Source organism: Hipposideros armiger, unplaced genomic scaffold (genome assembly GCF_001890085.2).
Source record: "Hipposideros armiger isolate ML-2016 unplaced genomic scaffold, ASM189008v1 scaffold_87, whole genome shotgun sequence".
NCBI lineage: Eukaryota > Metazoa > Chordata > Mammalia > Chiroptera > Hipposideridae > Hipposideros > Hipposideros armiger.
In genome coordinates, this window is record NW_017731437.1 from 123756 (window position 1) to 144814 (window position 21059).

Genomic DNA, 21059 nt, shown 5'->3' on the forward strand with positions numbered 1-21059 from the left:
GCACAAAAGGGTCCACAACTTCCTGAATCCATTTGGTACCAAACATTAAAGGTCTACCATTGTAGGTGCCAATGGTGGGCGGGGGAGGGGAGCACATGTGAACAAGGCCGGCCCTGCCTTCAGGAGTGCCTCGATTAGTAGGGGAGTGAGGGGAAGGCTTTGCCATCCACGTGCGCAATATCCTGGGCACAGCCCAACAGGCTAGGGACAAATGAGAAGTGATCCATTCTGAAGGGTCCAAGTTCGAGCACCAACCAACCAGAGGCCAGATGTGGAAAGGTGAATGAATGTCGGTCGGTAAATAACATTACATTCACATGCGCTCAGGCTGGACTGCATTAACAAAAGTGAAACTGCCTGATCGCAGCCCTCAGAAAGCACGCCTCCTCTCAAAGGCAGCGCGGCCCTCAGCAGGTGCGTCTCCAGCCTCCCCACCCCCACTACACCGACCCCACCCGGGGGGCCACCTGGTGATCGCCAGCTGGCCGGGCTCGGGCGCCGCCTGCTGGCCGCGCTGAGCAGTGGCAGCGGGAACACGGGTGCCGGTGCGCTGATCCCAGCGATGCCAGACCTTCCGCAGCAAGCCGGGTCCCCAGGGACCGCTCCCCGTGGGCGCCTAACCTCGACGGCCGGCGACCTTGGGGAACCGTTCCTGGGGCTGGATTTGGCCCATGCCCTCAGAGGAGGAAGCCGGGTCGCCGTTGCTTAGGGGGCCCTCCTGCCCCTTCGGGCACTGACACTGCGGTCCTACCTGCCCTCGCGGGACAGCCCGCCCAGGGCCGGTGTTGCTGGGGTGGCGGGAGGGAGGGAGGAGCCTGTCGGGGTCCGGGTCCGGGAGGTGGAGGGGGGAAGGAGTGGGTGGAGCCTAAGGCGGAGCTATTTCTGAGCTGTCCCTCGCCGGCCGCCTGCCCCAGCTCACCTCTCGTCCAGGAACATGACAGGCACGCCTGGCGCCGCTGCCACCCGGGGCGGCGAGGCCCCCGAGCTCTCCCCGCCCTGCAGTCCGAGCTACGATCTCACGGGCAAGGTGGGTGGGCATTGCGCCCAGCGCTGGGGACTCCCGTGCCGGCTTGGAGGGCTACCCTTTCCCACGTGCTTTGCCCTAAGACCCTGGCGTTCCCGGGCCCAGGCGCCTTTCTGGCTGCATCTGCGTTGCACTCAGCTCTTCCCGCAGGCAGCGGGGTGTCCCAGGGGAGGGAGGGAGGGTCGAGACACAGCCCCTGGGACCATTCCAGTCTCTAGGGATCTGAGATAGCACTGTGGAAGACGGGAGAGGAAGGTCGGAAGTGACTCCCCACCCAGTTTTCTTCTGCCACTCTCCCGCCAAGATGAGCCCCCCGGGAACCCCATGATTCTCGATAAGGATTTACCCTCCTGGGCACAGGCACCCGAAGTGCTGGGATATAGGGATGCTTGGACACCGGGAGTGGACGCCCCCTGGCGGCTGAGCAACTTTAGGTTAATGACCCTTTCCCAGCTAAGCTCTCGGCTAACACTTAACAGCCAGTTTCCAGGCCTTAGACCCAAAACTCTTGAGGTCCCCAGGTGCCCCCAAGTTCTACCTCTTCCCTTTCCACGATTGCTTCATGCTTTCTTCCAGGAGGATGTTGCTAGCCAGTGTGCAGGCCCACCTGGGAATTTTTAGAACCTGAGAAATATCTCAGTGGTTAGTCACAAGGCCCCCACCTGGGAGAGTGTAAGTCCACTCTCTGGCTCCTTCGCAGGGTGGCTCTGTACAGAAGCAGGTGAGGGTGGAGGTGGACACTGATCTGTCTGCCCTTCCTCCATGCCTTTGGAGTAAGCTGTTACCAGAGATTCTGACAGTAGTGCTGAGGGAGCCCAGACCTTCTACTCTTCCTCTAGGCGTGGGGATAAATGAGGGGGCTATCCTGTTTCATGCTGCATGGCCTTGAAGGAGACCTGCCTCTTTCTGTGCCTGTTTTCCTCCCCACACATGGGGGCTCACTCGTGATAGGAGCCTGGCACCTCTACCCGCATTGTTTTAGGGGAAGCCACTCTGCAAGTCACCCGCCCAGAGCCGTTGAGATAGGCGTCCTGTGTGGGCTCTCAGCAGGAAATGGGCCCCTGTGCCTTCAGGGGGAGGGGAGCTGCTGAGGGCCATCCCTTAGGCCCATGGGGACCACCTGACCGCCTTGCCCGACAAGCCAGCTGGACTGTTTGCTAGGAGGTAGCAAGGCTAGGCAGCTGTTTGTGTTTAGTGGATTTGCCTGGCTGGGTATATGTAGCTGGCATCGTTTGCTCAAAGCAGCTGTGATCTGTAAAGTACGCAAGAGCTCACCCTCCCTCCCTCCCTTCCCCTTGGGGGCTGGGACCCAGGATCCAGGGAGCAGTGCAGGCCCTCCCAGTCCCCAGCCCTCCATCTGTCCCCTGGGCCAAGCAGCATCTGTGGAGAGCTGGCTTCTGGCCTCCACCAGCCTGTGCACACCAAGACTTCCCCAGGAGACTGAGTTCAGGACAGGCTGGGAGGAGCTTGGCAGGAGCTCCTTGGGCTGGATTAGAGGGGATGGGGGCTACTGGCAGGCAGTACCCAGTCCTGGGCCACTCTTCTGGAGTCTTAGGTCGTTCACACCAACATTACTGTTCCTAGCCATCAACTGACTCTAGAAAGGCCTCAAAGAAATTATCCCTCCTTCCTTCTAGCTACTGTGATAATATGTCACAGATGGTTTAGAGAATCTTTCCAAGTCCCCCCAATAAGCCATTTATAAGCCAAGGCCCCAGCCTTCATACACCTTTTACTGAGCCCTCCTACCTCTCTACCAAAGTTAGTTAATCCCAATAGCCCAGGTGCACAGCAGGAAAAAGCCTTTGGCCTCCGTTGTGATGGTCAGAGCCTCAAAAATAACTCAAACCTAGTCCCTGCTCAAACCATTAAGCATCTAACCTGCCAGTTGGGAAAATTCCAGCATTAGGTCTAGACCTCTGTTCTCCAAGATTGAGGAATGACTGGACAAAAGGGTGTCCTCCCCCACCCCCCCATGCCCCACAGAGAGGATAAGCCGAGACTGGTCAGGCAATAAAGGGGCAGGACACACTTTCTGCCCTACAGTGACCCAGTGATGCCCATTTGCAGCCATTTGCCCAACTTGGGAGGTTTCTGCTGAAAGCACTTAAGGCTAAACTCTCCTCACCTCAGTATAAATTTCAACTTTCCCTAATTCATGCAACCTTTTTATAAACATAAAATGTTATTAGAAACATCCAAATAAGTGTTGTGAAAAAGAACCCAAAACACAGTTATTTTAGAATATGCCTTTACAAATGACAGTGCCCACCCCCATCAGATGCTGACCTCTCCCTTGGAGAGAAATCCTGTCCCAGGTTGTTAACACCTCCCTTTCCCGGTAGTAGAGCCCCACCCACACATGCACACATGCCCGGAGGGAACACACGGAGGGAGGGAATCAGACATTGTGGCAGGGGGCAAATGTGTCTGATGCGCAAATGCGGTGGTTCTCTAGGGCCACCAAGCACATCTGGGGACCTGTTGGTGCCGAGGTCTCAACTCAGGCTTCCAGGAAATTGGCCAAGGACAGGAGGGTCACAGGCAGAGCCTGAGAGGTGAGAGTGTGGAGTGGAGAGGCAGGATGAAGGCAGCAGCAGGCTTTCCAGAAAGAAGCAGGTGTCCCTCAGTGTCGTCAGTATCTTTCCCTTGCCCTCTGCCTCTCTTCCCAGGGCCTCTCTCCCTGGAAGCCCAGGAACTTGCCCCAACTCCCCATTAACTGCCTCTGCCCCCATCTCCTAGGTGATGCTTCTGGGAGACTCAGGCGTTGGGAAAACCTGTTTCCTGATCCAATTCAAAGACGGGGCCTTCCTGTCCGGGACCTTCATAGCCACCGTCGGCATAGACTTCAGGGTGAGGTGGCTGCAGGCTTTGCCTCCCAGCAGCAAGCTGGGGTCAGGCAGGGGCACTGCCCTCTCCTTGCCCACCTTGGCTCTTCAGGACAGCTATGGCTCACTTCCTGGAGGGCACCAGGGGTGCTCCCGAGGGACCACAGAGGTGGCCAGGGCTAGAGGAGTCTGGGCACCCCGCTACAGGATATAAGTGAGAGACTGAGTCTTAAAGTTCTGCCCCCAGCAGGGCAGACATATCCCATGTGTGAGCTGGATTTCCTGGCCCTCAGCCCCCTTTCTCATTGTCCTCTCACCTGGGCCCCTTGGGCAAGGCCTCAGAGGTCCACCAGTCTTTCTGGAGTTCCCAGGAAGCACAGCACTGCACTAGATTGAAGAGAGAGGGGGAAAGAGCAGCTTGCCAGGGTCCCTCCTCTCACCTTGACGAATCCATCTTTACAGATCTGCATCAGAGATGCTGAGCACACTGAACACTGTACACCCAAAGGGTCCAGGAGAATAAGGGTCTAGCCCTGGCAGCCGCTGGGGAGGGCAGTTATCAGGCTTGATGCCTCCCTCCCAGTGGGTGGGGAACAAAGCTTCACTTGGGAAAATTAGTGGGCAGCTAAAGGAAAGGTGGCCCTGCACATCTGATCTCTGAGGTCCCCGGGTGCTGGTGGACATCTCACCTTGAAGAGCTCAGTTGCAGGATGGGACCCAGCTCCGAAAAAGGCGGACAGAAATGAAGAAGGGGCAGGGCCCCCAGTGCCCAGCCCTGTGCCACCTGCTGAGTCCTGGAGAGAGCCAGGCAGGTTCTCAGGCTCCCCTTGCCCTGGCATAATGTGAGAAGAGCAGATGGAATGCCCAGAACAGAGAGCTCCACAGGCGAGGGTAGCTGGGGTGATCCGGCTGGAGACATTCCCGGGGCTCACCACACCTCCTCTAGTGCTGGGGAGCGATGTTTGCCCCTTGGTAGGATGTCAGCAGAGCACAGGAGCGAAGCCTCGCCTGCCCACCCCCACCCCGCACCACCTTTCCCTCTGCCCTTCTCTCTTTCAGAACAAGGTGGTGACTGTGGATGGTGTGAGGGTGAAGCTGCAGGTGAGACCAGAGGCTGCAGGGGAGTGGGGAGGATGGAGAGGCCTGCCCTTGCTCCTCACCCAAACCACAGGAGGCCTGCGGCCCTGCCCTCAGCCTGGGGTAACTTCCTGTGGGGCCCATGAGAAGAAACAGCTTTTGTTTGTTTGATGTCTGCAGAAAAAGCAGTTCCCAGGCACTTTCTCTTCTATCAAAGGCAGCTCAAAGTGCCTTCAGACAAGCTTAGGCTCCTCCATCCCCTTTCCAGTTTCTCGGGCCTCATCTGCTCTCAGAGGCTGGACACCCCCAACCCCTGGGCTGGGGAAGAGGTGACAACTAAGTGAGCTTGAGAAAGTAACTACCACCATCCAGGACATTGTCAGCTGTGCAGAAGCCCATGAGAACCTAGAGAAGGAAATATCTCACCTTCCTACACATCTCCCGCACCCCAACATGGGTTCCGTCTGCCAGCACAGTCCCTGCACCCTGGCTCCTTCTGACTATTTGTCCATCCCTTCCTAGATCTGGGACACCGCAGGGCAGGAGCGGTTCCGCAGTGTCACCCATGCTTATTACCGAGATGCCCAGGGTAAGTGCCCCACGCATTCCAGCCCCTTTCCCCAGCCCACTTGTGACATTTACCAAGTCCCTTGCATGATCTCTCTCTCCCCCTGCAGCCTTGCTCCTGCTATATGACATCACCAACAAGTCTTCCTTTGACAACATCCGGGTAGGTCCCCCTACCCACCACCCATGGCAGTCAGGCAGGGCCTATGAAGTTCAGGACTGTCTCCTGCTTTGTGGGAAGGGAGTCGGCCATGGAACACTGCTGACTTCTAAAAAATACCTGAGCTGTGACTCAGAAGTAATAAGCTGCTGCTGCGTATTTGATTGACACGTGAGCAGGGAGGCCAGGGAGGCTGTTGTGTGCTTCTGCCACCTGCTTAGCCATGACAGTGATTCATGAGGGCATTTCATGACAAAAGTTCAGAAAGTACCCAGCTCCACCTTGGACAATTACCCATAGAGATCAAGCGGGGAGAACTCAAGCAGAAAATCCTATCCATACATCCAGCCCAAGTTGCAAGGAAGTGACTCAGGCAGATAGAGTGAGTGGCTCTGTCCTTACAACCAAACTATTGGAGAATAGAGATAATAATTCAACAGATACAAGCACTGACTGTGGGCAGCACTCTAAAGGTTTCACATGCTCCCTGGCCCCAAGGGATTTACAAGCAAACTGGGGAACAAGACATATAGGTATAAAACAGCTTATAAAGAGGATAGAACTCCACGGCACTCATACTGCCACTTCCAATCCCATGCTCATGGCAGACATCACTAATCAATCACAGTATTTTTTATCATTGAGCCCTTATGTGGCCTTAAAATCTTCAACAGGGTGCTCCAGGAAATTGCTGGTGACTACCAACTGATTTATGAAACAAAGCCTCTGCCATCTCTATATTCCATAGAGCTGGGAGCGGCATTATGTAGGTAGGGTTCGAGGACCCTCAGGACTGGAGAGGCAAGAACAAACATGCAGATGAGAGAATGCACAGGGCATCGTGTTCAGGGGGCAGTGAGTAGCCCAGGATAATCAAACAGGGCAGAAGAAGGAAGGGCAAAAGGGAGGGGGAGAGTGGCCGATGCTCAAGCTTGTCCTGGCTCAGCTCACCCTCTCCCACAGGCCTGGCTCACTGAGATTCATGAGTATGCCCAGAGGGATGTGGTGATCATGTTGCTAGGCAACAAGGTAAGTGGCTTTATGGTAAGGGTCAACTCACCCTGCACTTCCTCTCCCACTGCCACAGAATTAGTTCCGCCCAGCCTCATCACTGCCCAGAGTGTTAGCTGGACATCCTTCCAGCAAAGGACTCTTTCCAGGCTCCATTTCAGGGGTTAGACTTTCTGGTGGCTTCAGCCCATCTCATCTGCCCTCTTAAAGCTTTGGAAATGCCTGCTTGCAGAGAAAGCTCAAGCTGCTACTTTAGAGACCCCGCTGCTCAGCCCCTATTACCTCATAGTGTCCAGGGTCATGGATGCAGAGCTAAGACTAGAAAGGGTTAGCCCCGACTGTCACCCCTCTGAGTCTAGGTCACCACGTCCTTGCCAAGGAGAGTTACCGACCACCCCAAGTGGAAGTGAGATCTAGGACTGGGAGCTGGGGAACTCAGCATGAACTAGGCGGAAGCCCTGGCTCCAGGCCAATCATACCACTTGCAAGTCCCACAGGCCACCAGCAGAGGGCGGGGCAGTGCCTGCTCCTGGGGCAAAAGTTGGGACCGCAGGCAGGGGCAGGAGAGGGGCCAACTGGGGTCAAGGCATCGGTCTCCAGAGTGACCCACCTGGGCTTGACAGGCAGATGTGAGCAGTGAAAGGGTGATACGTTCAGAGGACGGAGAGACGCTGGCCAGGGTAAGTGACTGCCTGTGGGCAGGGTGAGGGGTGGGGACAGCCAGAGGCTGGCCCTGAGGACACTCTCTCCCTGGCAGGAGTATGGAGTTCCCTTCATGGAGACCAGCGCCAAGACGGGCATGAATGTGGAGTTAGCCTTTCTGGCCATTGCCAAGTGAGAGCGGAGCAGGGAAGGGGACTGTGCAGGGCAGGGTGGCACCCAGCAGGGCCTGGCCCCTGGCCCAGCCCCCAACTGCATTCTGCATGTTGAGGTCTATTTGCCCTGGGCCACGGGAGCGGGGGAGATGCTCAGCTCCTCACTCCCTGCCCAGCCTGTTGCATCTTCCTCTTCAAGGGAGCTGAAATACAGAGCGAGGCAGCAGGCTGATGAACCCAGCTTCCAGATCCGAGACTATGTGGAGTCCCAGAAGAAGCGCCCCAACTGCTGCTCCTTCTTGTGAACCCCAAGGGGTGGAGAGATTCCAGAAGCCCACGAGGATACAGCCTGCTCCCCCAGATCGGATTGGTTCTGAGCAGCTGAGCCAATGGGGAGAGAGTTGGGGGACCCAGGGCACAGCCACTTCCCAAGAGGGGGCTGTACTCCTACCCCTACCCTAGTTCCTGTAGCTTCTCTGCATCCCCAGGGAGGGTAAAATATTTATATTTCATTTTAATGAGAAATCATTTAATACAAAAAAAAAAAAAGAGAAGGCACCAGAAAACCGAGATAGGGACCTGGTAGCCCTTTTGCCTTCTAGTATATCCTAGGACTTCAGGGGTGCTAGGCCTCCCATCTAGCCATGATGAGGGTGGTATTGCTCCAGTTGACTGCCAGGGGGCACTGATGCACTTCTGGGGCATGAAGGCAGGCTGTGACCCTGTTCCCACCCTCACTGCAGCTGGAGAGAGGCTGAGCAGACCCCAGCCTTCATTCTCTAGCTCCCCCGGGACAATCTTCCCTAATAAGATGGGCTCTTGTGCTGGGAGCTAGACCAAAGCTTATCTCTTATCACGGAAGATAAGGAATGTGGAGATTGGGCTGGGGCCCAGCTCCCAGGGACAGGGAGAGAGGAGTAGCTGAGATTTGGTCTGTCTGTTTGGCTACCTCTGGCCTTACTAGCATTCCCACCCCTCCCCCCCAGGAGGTGTATCTCTTTTCCTTCCGCCCACAAGCACATTGAGATACCTGCAAACATTCAGTTCCCATTCTCTGGCCCTCAGATCCAGGGGAGCCCCTCCTTCCTTAATCCCTGGTCTTACCTGTGTTCCTGTCTATGCCCCTAGACACCTAAGGTCACAGCAAGGGAAAGGTTATTCTTGTCCCAACCCTTTGGCACATATGCAGCCCATAGGCTACTTTTTCAAGAAGCTGACGTGCCAGATAAAGAAAGACCTCTGACTCTTGGAGCCGGTGGGAAGCAAACCGCACCCCACATGTATTCCCCTAAATCAAGTGCTGCCTCTCTCCTGACCACCACCACCCTTTTCTTCTGCGACACACCAGGGCCCAAGTTGCTTTATCTCCCCTCCTACTGAGCCAAGTTAGGGAATGAGAGGTCACCCATTTCTGGATAAACCAACGTGATGTGTGCAAAACAAGGTCATGTGGGTAAAACGGGTGAGGAGAGGGGCAGCGGGGAGTTTTCATGGGGCCAAGGTCACATGTCTCCCAAAACCCTGATCCCAGTGACCAGAAGGGGACAGGAGACACGCATGTTAGGACCTAGAGGCACTTGCACTCCAGCTCTCCAGGCTAGGGGGTGGGGAAAGGAGCAAGAAAGGTCTGCACTGCACATTTCTGAGGCCACTGCCTTTGCTTTCAAGGCAGAAATCTTGCTGTCTGAGCAGAGTCAGCAGCTCCAACTTGGGCCTGATAAGGAAGCTCTCCGAGGCCTCTCCTCTCTCAGGCAGAGCAAGGAGGAGCCTGACCTTGCCGGAGGCAGGGGATCCAATCACATAGGCTGCTCTGGGCCTCTCGCATTTGTGCTCTTCAGAATTAAACTGCAGTGTTTTGGAAAGTACACCCTGTCCACTGCTTCTTTGAGATGCACATGGGAGGGAGGATCATGTTGAAAGGATTGTTAGTGCATGTTGGAGGAACTGTCATTGACTGCCAAAATCATTCGACCTCATCCTTCAGTGTTCCCAGCTGGTCACCTCACCCGTAACAGACTGCCCCTCAGACTCTGTGATCAACCTCTCATCTGTAAGGAGCTTCAAGAGGCTTTTTTATCTTAAGGTCCTATTCATTTTTTTCTTGCTCTATTGAAGGAAGCCAGGGCTCCTTTCCCTGTAGACTGTACCCAGAGATTGGTTACCTGACTGTGTTCTGCCTCTCCTCACCCCAGCTCTCTAGCCAGACGCTGACGCCATTGCCCTAGGTGGCTGTCTTCAGTGGGCAGACCCTGCGAAGCCTCGGGCTCTCTGCTGAGCCCTCACACTGTCCCAGTGAGGGTCAGAGCACGCCCCCCCCCTCCCGTAAACAGGTCCTGAGACAGCACAAAATGACTCCACAAACGGGAAAACGTCGTTATTCAAAGAACTCTGTTGGGTCCGAGGTAGACCTCAGTCTTATTCGTAAGACTGCTGGAACCTCGCAGCCCCGGAGCGGGAGCGGTTTCCCCGGCAACGTTCGCCCCCTACCCTCGCCCCGGAGCTGCACACAAGGTTTTGGCTAAAGGCTGTTGAAACTTTAGGGTCCTTTACCCACGGGTTAGCTCGCCTCAATCTCCGCCATAGGTGAGGGGAAATCAGAACCCAGCCTGCGGGCCCGAGAGCCCAGTACCTGGAACTCGCCCCGCCCCCCCGCCTCAACTCCGGCCACTTGGTAACAAACACTTCCACTTCCTGAGCCCTTTCTTCTCCCGCCGCGGGGCGCCAGGCCGAGCTCAGGGCCCCGCCCCTGCGCGTTCCCATTGGACGGCGACGTTCACCCGGCCAGAGCGCCCCCTGCCAGTGGTCCCTGATTAGTCCGAGGTGGTCCACACCCTCGGAGCGGCCCCGCCCCCTAGATAAGGGGCCGGGGCGGGTTCTGGAACGCTCAGACGCCGCGCCGGGCGGGGATTGGTCCGCGCGCTCTTGCTTCGGCTCCTCTCGCTGCGGTTCGCGGGACACCTGCTCGTTCTGCCGGCGCGGGGATTTGTGGCAGCGCTCCCTCCAGCCTCTGAGTCCGCAGGGCTGGGAAAAGGGGTGGACCGTCCAGTCTCCGGCCCCCCTATCAGACCCCGCGTCGCGCCGCTGAGCCGTCACAGGGCGAGATGAGCTCTGACGCGGCGGCCGGGACGCCCCTGCCCCGGCTCTGCTGCTTGGAGAAGGGTCCGAACGGCTATGGCTTCCATCTGCATGGGGAGAAGGGCAAGGTGGGCCAGTTCATCCGGCTGGTAGAACCTGGCTCGCCGGCCGAGAGGGCGGGGCTGCTGGCGGGAGACCGGCTGGTGGAGGTGAACGGCGAGAACGTGGAGAAGGAGACCCACCAGCAAGTGGTGAGCCGCATCCGCGCCGCACTCAACGCGGTGCGTCTGCTGGTGGTCGATCCCGAGACCGACGAGCGGCTGCAGAAGCTGGGCGTCCAGGTCCGGGAGGAGCTACTGTGCGGCCAGGAAGGGCCCGCGCAGGCCGAACCTCCGGCCGCCGCCGAGGCCCAGGAGGCTGGAGGCGAACAGGAGTCGCAGGCCTCCGCGCGGGAACCGCGTGAAGCCGAGAAGAGCCATCCCGAGCGGGTAAGTGCGGGCGGGGCCCGGCGGCGAGGCTGGAACGGGGTGGGAGGGAAGGATCGGGGAGAGACCCAGGCGCCCCGCGCCCGCCTTGTCTTTCTGAAACTCGATCCTCGAGGGGGAGACAGCTTCCGCCCGCCTCCCGGGCTCACCGGCAGTTACAGGCTTGGGGCTGCGTCCCACGACCCACCCCCTCTCCAGATTCTCTTGGACTCTGAGCTTCTTTGCCACCTGCACCCCTTGTCCGTTGGGAGTGGGGGTGAGGGAGGGCGACTCAACGAAATCCAGTCCCCGTTTCCTCGGCTCTGTTGGTGGTGTCTTGCTCACGTTTTTTCGGAACCCTCTAATCCCGCCCCTCTCGGGGCCAGCTCCTCGGCCACCCCACTTCCAGCCTCCCCAGAGTTGCCAGCTTCCTCCACGGTCCCTGTGGGTGGTAACAGAAGCTGGGGTAAAGCGAGTGCGGCCCTGACTTCAAAAAGCTACAGGAATAACAACTCCTTTTCTGTGCGGAGTCCTGGCGCTGGGAGGACAGGGGTCGCGGGCAGGGCTTTCCGCTCCAGCCCCGCGGTGTGCGTGTCTTTAACTTCAGCCTCAGCCCGGCTGGACTTCATCCTCTTCCTGAAGTCCGGTGTGAGTTCTAAGAAAGAGAAAGGACGCCCCACCGTCTCAGGGCGATGTGGGGGGTGGGGTACAGGGAGGAGGTGCGGAGGCCTCTCGGGGGTGATGGTAGCAGCGGCTCTGCCGCCCGGGAGGATTTATGATTCTCAGGAATGTGAAGAGTAAGCTCGTGTCGGCGGGGGAGGGAGGATCTTGAAGGAGGAGAAAGGTGGCTGAGGGGAAGGAAGGGGGGGTGTGGCCCCAGGCACTCAGCTATGTAGGAGCCAGTTGAATACGCTGTGGGCAGGTGGTCTTGCCCTGGCGTCGCTGCCTCACTCCAGTCCAGACAACCAAGCAGGCTGGTTGCTTTTTGCCCATGTTTGGTTTTTCCCAAAACGATCCCAGTTCGGGTCAGCTGCAGGAGGGGCATTGGCAAAATGGGTTGTGCTAAGCCTCCTGTCCCCAGAGAGTGAAGCGGGAGGTCTCAGGGTGCAGACTGTAGGGAGCAGGGCCTATATGGCTTGCACCAGCTCTCCACCTGGTGGCAGTGTGTGGCGCAGGTGTCTGTGGTGCCAGCAGGAGCCTCCCCTAGACAGTTCAGCATTAAGGTAGAAGGTGGAGCCCGAGAGGACCAACTGGTTCGGTGGAAGTAAAGGAAGTGAGGTCACTAGGAGCCCTGTCCAGCCAGAGCTGGGTGCCCAGAATGCCAGAGCCTCCAGGCTCCCACTTCCTGCCACTGCCAAGCCGGCATTGGCAAGGGTGGGGCAAGGGCCAGAGCATCCTGGCCAGGGGTCAGAGACTAGGGAGTTGGAACCGTGACCTCCGGTCTCAAGCAGAAATACAGTTTGAACTTTGTGCTGAGGGCATCGATTTGCCATTCCTTTTTTTTTTTGAACTTTGGCACTCACACAAGCAGCATACCCCCTCCCCCAGCAGTTGCATCATGTTCAGCTCCTCCCTTTGCCCTTTTGGTTTTGCTGCTGGATGCCAGAGGGCCTGGGGGTGGGGGGGTGCGGGGTGGAGGACGGAGGGACCTAGCACATGCGCCACCCCCCATCTGAAAGGGCAGCGGCACTTGGCTTCCTGCTGTCAGGATGAGCACAGAATCATTCCCCTAGGTGGTGGTGTGATACCTGCATTTGTGTTTATGTCCTTTGTTAGGCCAGGAGAAGGGAGTGGAACCACTCCTACCCAGTCCCCCTGTCCCAGGGACCCAGTCACCAGGCCTCTTGGGGTTTCAGGTCAACAAGCAAATCACAGAACTTCTTTGGGCCTTGGTTCTCCCATCTGTAAAAAGGGGATCTTGGGAGGACAGTGATATCCGCCTTCTTTAGAATTTTATAGATAACAGGAAGTACTCGCGCCCCTAGGGAACACTGAATTGCGTTTCTTTACTTCCAGGCATTTGAATCCCAGCTCTGTGCAGCCACCTACTGCCTTTAGCCTTATACATAGCCAGTCAGGACTGTTACATCCCTCTAGTAGGAAATTGCCATGAATTCAAGTATGGTGGGCATGCAGGTGACATTGCACACAAAAAAAGTGTTAATATCGTGTTGTTGTTTTTCTTAAAAGGCAGCTCCTATGTAAAGCACTTTGAAGTTTACTAGTTAGTTTTAGCCTGAATTTGTTTGCAAAGTGGGTTCCGTTAAGGTATCTTCATTAGTTCTCATAAGTGAAAAAGGTGTTATGTGGGAAAGTGCTATGCAGATTGTGGGTGGCAGGTGACAGCTCACTGGGAAGACCAGCCTGGGAGGACGATATAGGGCAGAGGGTGAAGGGTGCCTGTAGTGCTGGTCTAGGAGGAAGTGGAGGTGTACTTCCAGCTCTGCCACCTTTGTTGATGTCTTTCCCCACCTCCACACCCGTGGGGGGAGAAGAGCAGCAGCACCCCGGCTCACAACCGGTCAGTCACAGGATGGGACCTAAACCCTTGAGCTTGGTGCTCAGCACATGGGCCCACAGTGGTGGCTGGGCAGCCCTAAGCCAGCTCAGCTGTACTAGCTGGGCCACCTTGAGCCAAGTTTCTTAACCTCTCTAAGCCTCTATTTCCTCTTGTGTAAGTTGGGAGCCATAGCAGCTGCCTGGTGGGTTTATCGGGATTACAGGAGGATATCTGCAAAGCTCGGTGCCTGGTACTTAGTAAGTGCCCAGTATTTGAATGAAATATTTCAGTGATTGTTACACGCCCATCCATGGGGCAACTAGCCCTGAATCTGCCTCCCTCCTTAGGCAGGTGCAGCTGTGGCCACGCCTGGCACGGAGCACGTGCTCGATCAGGGGTCACTATTGTTGAAGGATCATATGTTCCACAGCCCTTCACTAGCGGGCAGCCTCCTCTCCCCACCATTCTTCTTGTGTCTACTCCACCACACCGAGGGTCCCAATTCCCCTCTAGCACACCATGCTCACTCAGTCTTTGAACCTGCACACCTGACCTCCCTCAGCCTGGGAACCGTTCAGCCCCCCTCTCCACTGGGCACACTCTTCAAGACCTCACCTCCCAAGGAGCCTTTCCTCGCCTCCGCCTCCTGCTCCCTGTCCTTACACCTTTTAGTGCTCTGAACACACAGTATTTGAATCATCTGTTTATGATGTCCATCACTGCACGGTGAGGTCCCCAGGGCAACAACTGTGGCCTATTTGTGTTTATATCCCCAGCACTGTGCCTGGCACAGAGTAGGGAGGGGCTCAATCCATAGTTTTTGAAATGATGCATAATAGCTACCAGGGACCTTTGTCCTAAATCACCTCAGTCCAGCACACCTGGACCTGTTTACGCCTCAAGCACACCCAGAGACCGGAATTCCAGACAGAACCTACCCACACCTTTTTCTTGCCTACTGGCAGCTTCCATTTTAAAATTAGAAAGCCAAAAGTCTGGGCTTAGGGGTGAGCCAGATCAACATGTGAATCCCAGCTCTGCCAGCTGGCTGGCTGTGGACCCCCAATTGTTCATTGTTCCCTGCAAGCCTCAGCTTCTGCCTCTGTGAAATGGGGACACCAGCACCTATCCTGCAGGGTTGGTGGGGGGAGTCGATGAGATGATTGTGGGGGGGGGGTGTAAGTGTTCAGCTTGGTGTGGGTTCCGCCAGACCTGACCCTGATCCCAGAGGCAAAGATGGTACAGGCACCCCAGGTAACAAGGTGGGTTGGTGGGCACCGTGAGCTGGCAGACTCCCAGCCTCTTCCCCATTTCTGGGAGGACGGACAGGATTTGAGCTGCAGGATGTTGGATTTGAAATGGACAGGGCGTGTGCGCTCTTGTGTGTGTGGGTTCCTCCTCTTAAGCCACGTATGGGGGTCTTTTTCTCCCTTAGTGTAGTCCCCGGTTCTTACCTTCAGGGGTGTGTCTTGGAACCCAGCTCACTCTGACTCCAGTGTCTGTTTGCACATCCATTTGGCCACACAGTTGGATTGTGCTCGGGGGCCTGACTCTCCAACTGGGTGTCTGCCCATCACAGTGGCATAAATTCCCGGCAAAGGTCCAGGTAGCTGAGCCCTTGGGGCCGAGACTCCCAGGTGCTCTTGTTCCCAGTGGCATCCTTCAAGTACCTGATGGAAGACCTCAGCCCAGAGGAAGCAGGCTCCTGGCCCATCCCTTCTCCTGTGATGGGCTGGATGGGGAGTCTGGGGACCAAATCTACCCCCACCCGCAGGCCCTGAGAACTCGCCCTTGCTATCTTTAGGTTACCCTGTAGCACAAAGGGCCTACCTGGAGGTGGACCTTGACTGTTGGCCCTGGCCTTTCATTCCCCATCCCTAGGGGTAGAACAATGTCTAGGTTCCTGTGCCCTAGAAAAGGATAAGTGATACACATTCTCTGAGGTCCAGGGTCAAGTGCTGCTCTCTGCTGTGTGATTGAGCTCCGACTTCTCCCGGTGCCCTGTTAGAAGGTCATGGGCGGGGGATTTAGAAGAGTGTCTGGGGCTGACAGCCTGATGGTTGAGAGACAGACCTCTGGGACCTACTCAACCCGTCGCCACAGCCACTCGCCACGTGTAGCTCCTAGTACCTAAACTGTGCACAAGTCCAAGTTGAGACGCGCTGTAAGAGTTAAATGCACACCAGATTTTGAAGACCTGGCACAAATAAAAAGATGTAAAATAGTCCATTAGTAACTTTTTAAATGGATTACATGTCAATGATAATATTTTGGATATATTGTGTAAAATAAGATATTATGATTCATTTCTCTTGTTTCCTTTTCATGTAGCTGCTAGAAAATTTTTCATTACCTATGTTAAAAAACAAAATTCAACCAAGTAAATTTGAAGATCTAATTGGCTTTATTCAGTGATTCATGAACTGGCAGCATCCCATCCAAGCAGCCAGAGGAGAGCTCCAAAGCATTGTACAAAATGGAAGATTTTTATGGGAAGAAGGGGGTTAGCAAGGGAGCTATTGATCAAAGAAAAGACAAGATCATTTGGGGGCCTGACATCTTTTCTTTGGGAAGGGTTTTTAGGATGTAGATTGCTTCTTCTTTCTATGGGGGGGATGGAGAGAGGGGGGCCCAGGTGACAGATTACCTTGCTGGTGCTTGACCAGAAAATTCCAGACTGGTTGATTAAAATTATATCTCTTGGAAAGGTTGAAACTACAGTTAGATAAGGTGTTGCATCCAGGTTTGGTATCATGGGCTAGTAGCACGAGCGACACCATTTTGGACCCGTGGTTTTCTTTAACACCTGCATGACTGGTATTATATTTCCATTGGATGGCTGGTCTAGATACAAGTTAGGAGCCTGCCTTCTCCTATCAGCTGTGCGTCCTTGAGCGATTTTTGTGCTCTATTTGAAGGTGAAGTTTCTTCATCCGTGAAATGAGGGCAATCATACCTTCCTCACAGGGTTATAATTGCGTTTTAACAAGAAAATACACCTAAAGCCCTAGTGCAGTGCTTGGCACATAGTAAGTGCTCAGTAAACAGTAGCTGCTGTTTGTTATTTCAATAGAGCCCCAATTTCACAAGCTCCCTGAAGGTCCTTACAAGTAGCCTCTTGGGACAGCCCAGGGGAGTAAAATCCAGCAACTTCTGGGAGGAGGGTGAGGGGTGAGGAGGGCTGATGGTGGAGTGCTTGCTGCGCAGGCGAGCATGGGGTGGCCAGCCTGGATGGTGGCCAGCCAGGCAGCAGCCCACGTACCGGCCTGCTCCATCTCAGCCTTGCCCAACCCTGGGGAGACCAGAGCCAAACTCCCTCAGGTGGGTCTCTGGGCAGCACTGGGAGAAAAGAGCCAGCGCAGGGATCTGGCGCAGGCCTCCTGCTGTTGGGGGTTGGAGACACAGCCCCCACTTCAGCTTATGTCTCCCTCCTGGATCCCACCCTGCTGGGCTGCTGCAAAGTGCTTTCCCACTGAGAAACAGGAGGTCCAAGATCAAAGGCTAGGAGCAGAGGGAGGCGGCTGACATTCCTCAGCCTGCACAGACCTGGGGGGGGGGGTCCTGGAAGGAGAAACGGAGCACATCGGGGCGGTAGGGCATGGGTCACTGCCCCCCCTTGGGTGAGGGGTGAGAGGACCCCTTCAGTCTGGAGCCGTGGTTGCTGGCCAGTGGTCCGAGCTCCTGATCACTTCCCAGCCTGCCCTAAGGACAATGCCCCCATGTTGCCCAGTCACACGTCACCCCAGGCTGGGCCAGCTCTCCATCCTGGCTTCCTTGAAGAGCTGGCACCAGACCCAAGCCTGTGTCTCCAGAGTCTCGTGGAACCGACTGAGCTGCCTTCCAGAGCAGCCATGGTTCCTTTCCCGAGCCTGCCCGCTACCCCACCCCACCAGAACTGCCAGGGCCCCTGTCCCTACCTCTCCCATCTCCTTCTTTCCCACCCTGTTATTGGGGCTGTTTCCCCTGTATGGTGCAGCAGGGAACCATTCTTAGGTGCATAAACAAGAGCCCTTAGCTGGGCTGGGCTGGGGGAAGGGCAGTTTGGGACGGTGAGGTCACCTCTATTGTTCCCCTGGCCACCCTGGTGGTCTCCGCCTCCTCCAGCCTGCCCTTTGCGGGAAGCAGCCAGGATGTTCTCTATAGGCTCCTCACCAGGGCACTGGCCAGGGAGGGGCCAGGCCCAGTGGGGCGTTGGCACCCCCAGCTGCCCTCCCAGAGGAGGAGCAGGGAGCGGCCCTGGGCCTGTTCCCCAGAGACAGTCCCTGGGATTATGGTATCGACTTTCCCCAGCTTTCCAGGTGGCTGCTGGTGGTGCCTATTGAATTCCGTGCCCGCCGTCCGCTCCCTGGGCTGCGTGGGTGGAGGTGACTGGGCGGCCACTTGGGGTGGAGCTGGACTCCCTGGGGGGAGAGGAGGCAATGGAGGGAGGCAGCCACATCAGTCCTGGGATAGGATTTGGAACAGCCCGAGAACCTGAGAGTGCCCACAAGAGGCTGGAGGCAGCTCTCCTGGCTGGGTCTTTCCCAGAAACTGGGTCTGGCATTTTCTCGAAGTGAGACGCTCAGACCCATCCAGCTCCCAGCTGCCCCGGCCCGTTTGCGCTGCCCATTGGCCACCATTCCCTTGTGTTCCTTCCTCTCACTTTCAAGTCTCTGCCATCTCCTCACTGAGCAGATCCTGATTTGTACTTGGGAGCTGTCATCACTGGGAGTCCCACCTGAGGCTCTGAACACTCTGAGAACATGTTCCCCTTGAAGTCACCCTCTCCCCCCAGGCAGCTCTGGACGCCTCTCGCACTGAGGCAGTAGGCTCCCCCTGGACCTCAGGGGGCCACACACCAGGCTGTGTCCCAGCTCTGGGGGTACAGGCCCAGGAGCAATGGTGGTCAAGCTCAGGCTAGCTAGGTGCCTGACCCCTCCCCATCTTCAGTGCTGGGCCAGCCCCACAGATCCCCAGGGAGGCTGCCCCCCAGGGACTCCTCCTGTCAGCACTAGCCTCCACCCAGGATGGGGTGAGCTGACTCAGCAGCTGGAATGACACCTCCTGGAGACAGCTGGGGGAGGGAGAGGGAGAAACAAGGCTGGTGTCCCTGGAAGAATGGGATGCCCCCACCCCTTACTGTGGCAAGGGAGGGGGTCTCCAGGGTCTTGGAAAGGAGGGAGCTAGATGGGGCTCTGTAGGTATCTCAACACTTCAGAAAACTACGTGGGACTTCCGTCTCCCTGCCCAGCCATCCCCCCAGAGGGCAATGGGCCAGGTCCCAGTACAGGGGGAAGGGGGCAGCAGGTCCCTGAGCCCCTCAGGCTGGGTCCCCCCATTGCTCCCATCCTCCAGGCTTGATGCTGGCAGAGGGGGACAAGACTCAAAGCAGGCCTTCCAGCTTTAATGACAGCTCACCGGGGAAGTGGTCCCGGGGTGAAACGTGCTGAGGATCAGTAAGGGAAGCTGGCAGCATGGAGACCTGGCCCTGAAGGTGGGCCTCACGGGGCAGCCCTGCCAGCCAGGAGAGCAGCCCAGGCCTGCCCTCTGCCTCGTCGCCTGTCCCGAGCTCAGGCTGTAGGTCTGGCTGCAAGAGGCCTTTTGAGCCCCCGGAAGGAAGGCTGTGGTTTCATCAGCTCCCGAGCACGTCCCACAGAGACTTGCAGGTGCCTCCGGGGGAGCCACCCCAGTGAGTGACTCCCGCGGAGGCCTCAGCTCCAAGTGTGCCCCCTCCCAGTCTGCACTTGGTCCTTAAGGGCCAGCCCACGGATGGTGGAAGGAACACGGGCTCCAAGTCCGAGACAAGGTTGGAGTTCCGGCTCCTCCTCCACTGTAAGCTGGGTGACATCAGGCAGTGCGCATAACGTCTTGAGTCTCAGTTTCCGCATCTTGAAGATGGGGGGGCGGGGGATGACCAGCACTAGCCAAGTTGCTATGGGAAGGCTCTTTGGAGGGCGAGGAAGCGGGGAGAAGCAGAGACATCAGAGCTGCCCCCATCCTTCCCTGGATTCACCCTCCCCGCTTTCTCAGGGCCAGTGGAGCTCAGCCTGGTTGGGGCAGAAAGCTGAGCCTGCCCTGGTGGTGGCAGCTGGTCAGACCTGTTCCTGCTCGCTTCGGCTCGGCTCTGCTTCAGGCCGGGGGAGGGCAGGGCTGGCAGCTTTGTGGAGGGATTAGCTTGAGGGGAGAAGAGCCTCACTCACTCCCAGGAACAAGATCCCACAAGGCTGTGGCTGCCCCGGATAAGCAGGCATCAGCGGAGCCTGCTGGTGTGGGCCCTGCCGTGAGGAAAAGGCGGGGGGGATGAGGCGAACTTGGGAAAAGGGGGGTGCCTGGGGCCTCTAGCCCAGATGAGGGTACCCACAGGCCCAACCGTCACCCCTCCTTCCTGTCTTGGCCTCTGCACACCCCCCATCAACATCCTGAAACACAGAAAGATCCGCCCCCGGTGCTTAAAGGAAAGCAGTCACCCTCTGGCCACCCCCAAGAGGGGAGGGGTGGGGACTGAGGCTCGCTGCAGATGGCACATCCTCCTGGGACTGGCAAGTTGGGGCAGGCGGCCTGTGAACCCTTCTCTCCTTCCCCACCCATCCCTGCCTTCTCCACGCCCAACTGGGGACTGGGGGTTCACAGCAACCTGGCACCCCACCCTAAGCCCCCAGAATCTCACTTTCGTTTGACTGTTCATTAGTATTCACAACAGTGGGAAAGTCGACATATACCTAGGGGTTTGGTAACTGTCAAGTGTTCTCTCGTATGTTAATTATCTCACTGCCTCACAGCAACCCTGGGAGGCAGGTGACACTCCGAACGTCTATAAAGAAGGAACCTGAGGCTCTGAGAAGGAAATGACTGCCCCGGGTCACAGAGTGGGGAACCTGGAACCTGGGTCAGGCCTTGGCCCGTTGTCTGCAAGCAAAAGCTCCCTGCTGCGGCCCTGCCCCAGGCCTGGGAGGAGGGGGAGAGGGACCCCAAGTTAGTCCTGGTGCTCGGGTTTCTGGTCCAAGTTTCGGTTTCTTGCCTGCTCACACGTCCTCACTCCATCCTGTCCACATGTCTTTACGGCTGCAGCTTCTAAGCTCAGCTGCCAAATTGGACCAAACGTTTGGTAAAAAAACATTTCAGCTAAGTGTCGGAGTGCTCGAGAGACATCTGCCTGTGCCCTTTCGATAGGTCACCTTGTCCAGGCCACAGCTGCAGCCACACTAGGCTTCCTTTAGCCGGGCCCTGCTTTTCATGGCCTCTTCCCCATTCCGGCTGCTTGGGGACCTACAGGATCTCTGGGGTTCTGTTGCTGCCGTTGCCCTCAGCTGGACCAGTCTTGTCCCTGTCTTGTCCGGGGCCCCCGGCTGCGCCACCCCCTGATCTGTGGTCACTGTGTCCCCACCCCCGGCCGTTGGCTCCCTTGGACTGGGCCACTTGTCTTGGTGAGACAGGAGCCGTGTGGGTGAGGAAGGGCTTTACTGTAAACATGCTGAACAGCTTTCAGTAAACACCTGCCTTTGCCTCCTTGTTGCAGAGAATGAGGTACAAAGGGCTGGGTTCCCCTGTCACATGTGTCA

At 56.9% G+C, this 21059-nt stretch overlaps 2 protein-coding genes across 4 annotated transcripts in view; both read left to right on the top strand.

Annotated features, from left to right (window-relative positions):
- The window catches only part of RAB37 (RAB37, member RAS oncogene family), a 50598-nt gene extending 41251 nt beyond the window's left edge, over positions 1 to 9347 (top strand). Inside the window, exons 1-9 of one of the 3 annotated variants that reach the window (XM_019644361.1) lie at positions 838 to 1027; positions 3767 to 3877; positions 4912 to 4953; positions 5452 to 5518; positions 5607 to 5659; positions 6620 to 6685; positions 7291 to 7347; positions 7425 to 7501; positions 7682 to 9347. In XM_019644361.1, the coding sequence (XP_019499906.1) occupies positions 935 to 1027; positions 3767 to 3877; positions 4912 to 4953; positions 5452 to 5518; positions 5607 to 5659; positions 6620 to 6685; positions 7291 to 7347; positions 7425 to 7501; positions 7682 to 7787 (672 nt within the window). In that variant the 5' untranslated portion in view covers positions 838 to 934 and the 3' untranslated portion in view covers positions 7788 to 9347. Of the gene's footprint in view, positions 1 to 837; positions 1028 to 3766; positions 3878 to 4911; positions 4954 to 5451; positions 5519 to 5606; positions 5660 to 6619; positions 6686 to 7290; positions 7348 to 7424; positions 7502 to 7681 lie in introns of those variants that run through there. The other 2 variants (XM_019644360.1, XM_019644362.1) reach the window with 2 other exon arrangements.
- A 990-nt stretch (positions 9348 to 10337) lies between these two features.
- NHERF1 (NHERF family PDZ scaffold protein 1) overlaps positions 10338 to 21059 on the top strand; it is a 16856-nt gene continuing 6134 nt past the window's right edge. The window contains exon 1 of the mRNA XM_019644357.1: positions 10338 to 11045. Coding sequence (XP_019499902.1) covers positions 10584 to 11045 — 462 coding nt within the window. The 5' untranslated portion in view covers positions 10338 to 10583. The remainder of the gene's footprint in view (positions 11046 to 21059) is intronic.